This window comes from Micropterus dolomieu, linkage group LG14 (genome assembly GCF_021292245.1).
Source record: "Micropterus dolomieu isolate WLL.071019.BEF.003 ecotype Adirondacks linkage group LG14, ASM2129224v1, whole genome shotgun sequence".
In the NCBI taxonomy this organism is placed as follows: domain Eukaryota; kingdom Metazoa; phylum Chordata; class Actinopteri; order Centrarchiformes; family Centrarchidae; genus Micropterus; species Micropterus dolomieu.
Window position 1 is genome coordinate 1349262 of NC_060163.1, and position 6258 is coordinate 1355519.

The 6258-nt window shown below is 40.4% G+C and overlaps 1 protein-coding gene across 1 annotated transcript in view; it reads right to left on the bottom strand.

Moving 5' to 3' along the window:
* Positions 1 to 292: 292 nt before the first annotated feature.
* Positions 293 to 6258, bottom strand: part of LOC123983370 (alpha-N-acetylglucosaminidase-like) — a 15215-nt gene continuing 9249 nt past the window's right edge. Inside the window, exons 5-6 of the mRNA XM_046069615.1 lie at positions 3233 to 3489; positions 293 to 3018 (exon numbers count right to left, since the gene is read on the bottom strand). Of these exons, the coding sequence (XP_045925571.1) occupies positions 1814 to 3018; positions 3233 to 3489 (1462 nt within the window). The 3' untranslated portion in view covers positions 293 to 1813. The remainder of the gene's footprint in view (positions 3019 to 3232; positions 3490 to 6258) is intronic.

A 6258-nucleotide genomic window follows, 5' to 3' on the forward strand; every position in this document is an offset into this window, starting at 1 on the left:
TGTGTGGTGTCTGAACATGGGTTTTCTCCAGGTGCTCCAGTTTCGTCCCACTGTACAAACACAAAGTTAAGTGAACTGAAAACTGTAATTAGGAGTGTAAATGGTTGTCAGCTCTGTGACAGACAGTTGACCTGTCCAGCTGGACACTGCCTCTCACCCAAGGCATGCTGTGATAGTCTCCAGCCCAATCCTACAAAGGATAAGTGGATATTTCTCTCTCTCTATAGATAGATAGATATAGATATTTGTCAGGTTTATGTGTGGAGTTACCATCACTGAGCACACACAGAGGTGAAGAAAGAAATAATTTTATTAGTCACATAGCCTTAAGACTTTTATGACATGCCTGAGTTGAAGAATCACAACGAATGAATTAATCGAAATACAAAAATAGCATTTATGCAATAAAAAACCAATACCGTGAAACATGAAATGTTTGTTGGCACATATATAGTGTATGTCATGCTTGTGTAGTGACTGCTAAAATATACAAATTATGATTTAGAAAATAACTATTCTTTCTATTTATATTGTCCTTAACTAAAAGTAAATTTATCAAAAAGACAAATCTCATCTACACTTCAGTAATCCAAAACAAAACCAATGCGACTCATAAAAATACATTATTTTTGAGAAAGGGATTACCTGTGTACATGTGGAATATCTCAGTTTAACACCTATAATTTCAATATAAAAATATATTTTAAAAAGAAAAATCATCTAGGGAGAACAATCTTCTAAAGTGCAACGTGAGCCAATTTGTCAGAGCAATTACTCAGCATTAAATAAATCCTGCTGTTCATAAAACCTTTACAGAAACTCATTGTGTAATAGCCCAATCTCGCCATATGACCATATGAGCATGAAATTGTAAATTAAGTAGAAAATTGTTATGCAAAATCAAAAGCATCCAATTGTTTGCTAACTATGCTACTAGCCTACTTGTTCCGATGCTACTTGCAATGTTTATGAAGCACACAGTCCTCACCTACCAACAACTCTAAAGCCACTTATTAACTCCTGAAGTCTTGTTGTCACAGTAAGTTTGTATAGTAGCATGGTGTCTGTTCAGAGACCAAAACCTGTGCTCACGGACTGTATCTGGTACCCTGCACTAAAGCAAGAGATGCAGAAGTACTGGGCGAATTGATTGTTGTATGTCAAGAAATAGTTCCAGCATCTAACTTCTAAAACCAAAAATTGTCATTTTTACATTTCTGTTGGCACACAGGTTAAATAAACAACATACAATATGTAAATAACACAGCTTTAGTTTTGTTTTTACTTTGGACAGAACCAGGCTAGCTGTTCCCTCCTGCTTCCAGACTTTATGCTAAGCTAGGCTAACGCATCCTGATTCCAACTCCATACTTAACACATGAGATTGATACTAAGTTTCTCATCTTTCTCTGGGAAAGTGAATATGCATATATCCAAAAAAGTTAAACTATTTCTTTAAGATCAGTTAAATAAACAACAGTACCAAGGGATGAACTCATGCAATTTCACACCAAATCACCACCTTCAAAGTCTAGCAAGTCATTAATGTGTCATTTTCTACTCTCCTTCTCCTGTTTTATAAGGCATGATTTGATATTTCATCAATGTGAAAGTAAAGTGAAAATCTTTTTGTCCTTACACACAACTATACATTACTGATTTAGTACACATGCAAAACAGAAATGTAGATTCAGGCTGTTAGATTTTCTACATCAGAATGTTTTGGGATAATCATGGAAAACTGGAGGTTGAGAAAGACATTCTTCTTGCTGCGACTTGAGACAAGTTTTTTCCACAATGTAGTCTCTGCTTACTATAGTCTCTTCAAGGCCTGTGGGTAGTATTTGAGGAAGATCCTGCGGGCGATCTCATAGGTGTCTCCCTGAGGCTTTGTTGGGTACCTTCTGCCGTTGTAAATGAATCCTCTTTCTACCTGAAAAACTGCTTGGTTGAAGGCGTCCTGCTTAAATGGGCGTCCACTATCCAGACACTCTACCAGGGTGTGAACAAACAAGCTCCATCGCTGGGCATAGTAGTCCTCCATGAGGCCTCCCCACTCTTTGCTGGCGTAGTCCAGGATCTCACCACTGGGACCCCATAGAGTGAGCTGGTTTCTAGCATTCATGTCATAGAGCTGTGCCTCCTTCTCATCTAAGGCTAAGGATCGAGCCTGCTCCAGCCATGTTCCCAACAGGAAGTTGCGGTCGCTACTCAGCAAACGATTGAGTTCAGGCAGGAGGTCATACACCAGCACTCCACCTGCAGTCAGCAGCTCAGGCAGCTTTTGGTTCTGGAAGGCATCTGCAATATCCCGGTAAAAGGATGTTGTCAGGAGTTGTAGGACCTGCCGAGTCACATCAACAAGATCGTACCTGAAAGTCTCCTTGGACATGAGAGATGGAGCTTCCTCAATAATCAATTTCCAGGCTTTGTACACGTCAGCTGGGTCATACCAAATGCCAGAATTCATGTGAAAAGAAGGCCGGTGCACTAGTGGGCTATGGTTGTGGTTTTTGTAATGTGGCACTGTGCAGTTGTAGACACTGGCGAGCAGGAGCCTCCATGCAGCGGTCAGATTCTCTTTTGTGCTGCCATAGCGACGTACTGCATACAGCGACACCCACTTGAACAAGTTGACTGGTTCCTTGCGCCAAGCCAGCTCGCTCATCAACTCATACATCACAGGATTCTGCTCAATGCCCTCAGGTGCCATGCCTATGCCCACCATGGTGGAGTTTGGGAAATGTAAGGCTTTGAAGGGCCCTGAATTGATGATCTCCACTGTTCCAAAGAATCCACTGTTGCCCCCAAAGTTTTGCAGCATGCACCATATGAAGGGCTGTCCATAGAAAGACTCGGTATAGGAGAAAATTGGCTCAGTCTCTGCAAACAGGTCCAGTACGATCATTCTTCCAAGGGGCACTCCGTGTAGTAGGGCCTGAATCTGGGCCGGCTTCCAGAACACTGCATCACTGAAGAACAGCCAGCCTTGCATCAGCCAAATTGCCTGAGGATCGACTGGAGAGAGAAAAAATTTGATTTGGACGAGTAACAATAGGAGGACAGTTCTCAAAATTGCCTGAAAATCAATGGGGGCTCAAGGGAGGCTGTCTGTGTAAGATCCATGGGTCATCAAACTGGGGCAAGTATTGTACTTGTTAACCAAAACATCAGTTGTCAGACACACACCGTCTCACAATGTGAACAGAATATTAGTCAGAAAGACACTCACCTGCGGTCATTGAGGCAAAGACAGAGCGACTGACTGCAGACAGGTAGGTGGGCTCAGGGGAAGGTGGAGTCATCTCATTGAAGGTGTCAGTGTTGTAAATGTGATCTGTACCAAACTGCTTCACCACCTGGGACAGGTAGAGGGAACCGATCTGGAGGAAAAGAGGGTCCCGAGGGTCTAAGATATATGCACATGAGAAGCTGCAGTTGAAGTGAGCCCAAGGTCCCAATCTGGTTACACTGGCTTCTGGATACAACCTGAAATACAGGAAACAGGAGGGTTCATCTGTTTTGACTGAAATATTAAGGTGGTCCTTAATATATCTGTTTATATTAAATAGATGAAATCTATGGAACTAACTGAGTGCGTCCCACCCCACGAGTGAGTACAGTAGACAATGGTGTGTGTTGAAATTGGCACGGGTAATAAACTGCAAGGCAGCTTGATAAACTGCATCAAGAGGTCTCAGCTCTGAAGCTGAAGCAAACGCATACAGTATATCACCATAGTCAAGTACTGACATAAACGCAGCTTCTACAATGTTTTCTCTATGCTGATAAGACAGACGTGATTTATTTCTGTAGAAGAAACCAATTTTAACTGTTAGCTTCCTCACCAAGACTGTAAGATGTGTTTTAAGAGTAAGATGTTCATCCAACCAAATACCAAGGTATTTTTATGCTGGAACATGTTCTATAACAGACCCATCCTGGGTACTAATTTTAAAGAGATTTCAGATTTGGCTATTTCATTCTCCTTTATTGAGTTATATACCTTTTTTGTGCATGTAATAGGTTTGCAAAGTGAAAAAGCCCCAAAGTCCAGCCCAAAGGGAGTTCCCATCTCCCACAGGCAGTCAGTGGATATAAAGTTGTTACTGTGATGTAGAGACAGAGCTCAGTTAAAACTTTGTTAGCGCTGGGCAACGATTAACTTTTTAAACGCGGTTAACAGCATGATTTTCTGCGATTAATTGCAATTAATCGCATTGTTATGTGCAAAATTGAATAATAAATAAGTAGTGTATTGCACACTTAATTTAAATGTACTGCTATATACACAAAAGTGCAATAACATGTGTTTTGCAAACACTTTAAACAAATAAGGTGCTTTTTACCAGCAGTATTCCCTTTACACAGTAGCAATAAAATATTTCTTGTAAATCTCAACTTAAACATTAATGTAATCAAATCATATATAAAACCAAAGCTATTTAACACTGCCAGGGCATTACCTTTTATCTAGCTTGTTAAAACAAGTTAGGGTCTAGAGCCACGATCACAAGAGGCGCCTTCTGAGCAACAGGTTAATATGAATCTGTTTTCTTGTTTTTTTTCTGAACAGGTATCAGCAGAAACATTTTTTCTTTTATCAGGGAGCAGCATAAACAGTTTATGTTCAGTAGCAAGTGTCCCTGTTAGAGTGAGGTGAATTGGTTGCCTCACGCACACGTTCAGTTAAATTGTCTTGAACTTTTTGTACATGACGCAGAGCACAAATCATTCGAAGAGAGACTGATCGTCGCTGTTTGTGGGTTTCCAGAATCTATTACTGTTAAACTAACTAAAAAGGAATTTGCATGGCAGAGTATCCCCGCAAAACTAGATGAAGGCCTATCAGGTAAAATTATGTATAATTATAACTTAAGTTAAATAGGCTACAGCTTTGTAGCGCACAGAAGCTGTTTACTCGAGGAGCTGTCTCCTGTTCTCCAGAGCAAAGAGCAACCCCCGCAGGGCCAAGTGACTACGTTGTGATTTTAAGAACGTTCCTCAGACCTACATCTTCCCCAATACTAATCAGAATGCAGTGTGTTGCTATCCACTTCACTATGGCATTTGATCCCTTGTCTTGCTTTTGTTTATCTATTTCTCCCACACGCTGCATCCAGCATAGTCTGCTGAAGCCTCCCTCCACTGCTTGTTTGGGTGGCTGATTTGCAGGCTGATCAACATCCCACCCCTCCTGTGACTCATGGTTTGACTGCATGTGTATTCAGAGCCAGAGAGCAACGGACTTTCAAAATAATAACAATAATAATAATAAAAACTGTGTTAACATGCGATAAAATAATTGTCAGCGTTTATTAATTAATGCAACTTTATGGATGAAAGATCTTTTTGTTACAGATTAATAACTCACCACTCTGAAACTCTTGCTCCAGTCCATGTTGCTAAGCTGGTAAGGGGAACATATACAGCTGAACCAAAGCCGTGTTTACCGGCTTCTCATGACCCGCCCTACTCTGCTTCTGATTGGCTAGTAGTCCTTAACTAGGAACTGCACATGTGCAACTCCCAACACAGATCTTGTAGAGGTGAGATGTATCACTCCAAAACGAAGCGTTCAACACAGGGTGAAAACAGTTGCAGAGATTTGCAGTATGACAAAAAATATGGTGTTTTTGAAAATGAGACCATGTAAACCTGTTCTGGTACAACCCCTAAATACAATTACGAATCTGAAAATTTGCATAATATGACCTCTTTAAGCTCTTAAGCGTTTTTTCTGGACTTAGAAGAGAAGAGTATTTAGTTTTACTTGAATTCAGTAAAATAGATTTTTGTGGAAATAAAACAATCTAATTGAAGAAGTGCTTGAGCATGGGATCGGGCAGTAGCATAAATGACTGTGGCATCAGCATAGAAATGATATGTACAGACATCATTTACAGTGGGGGAAAAAAGTATTTGACCCCTTGCTGATTTTGCAGGTTTGCCCACTTACAAAGAATGCAACAATCTACAATTTTAATCATATGTACATTCTAACAGTGAAAGACAGAATCCCAAAGAAAATCCCAGAAAATCACATCATATGAATTTATAAAAATTGATAACCATCTGATGAGGAAAAACAAGTATATGACCCCCTACCAAACAGCAAGTATTCTGGCTCCTACAAGCCAGTTAGTCTTTCTTTAAGACACAGCCCCAATCCCAACCAATTATCTACATCAAATACACCTGCCTCACCTCGTTACCTGTATAAAAGACACCTGTCAACACCCAAACAACCAGCATCCA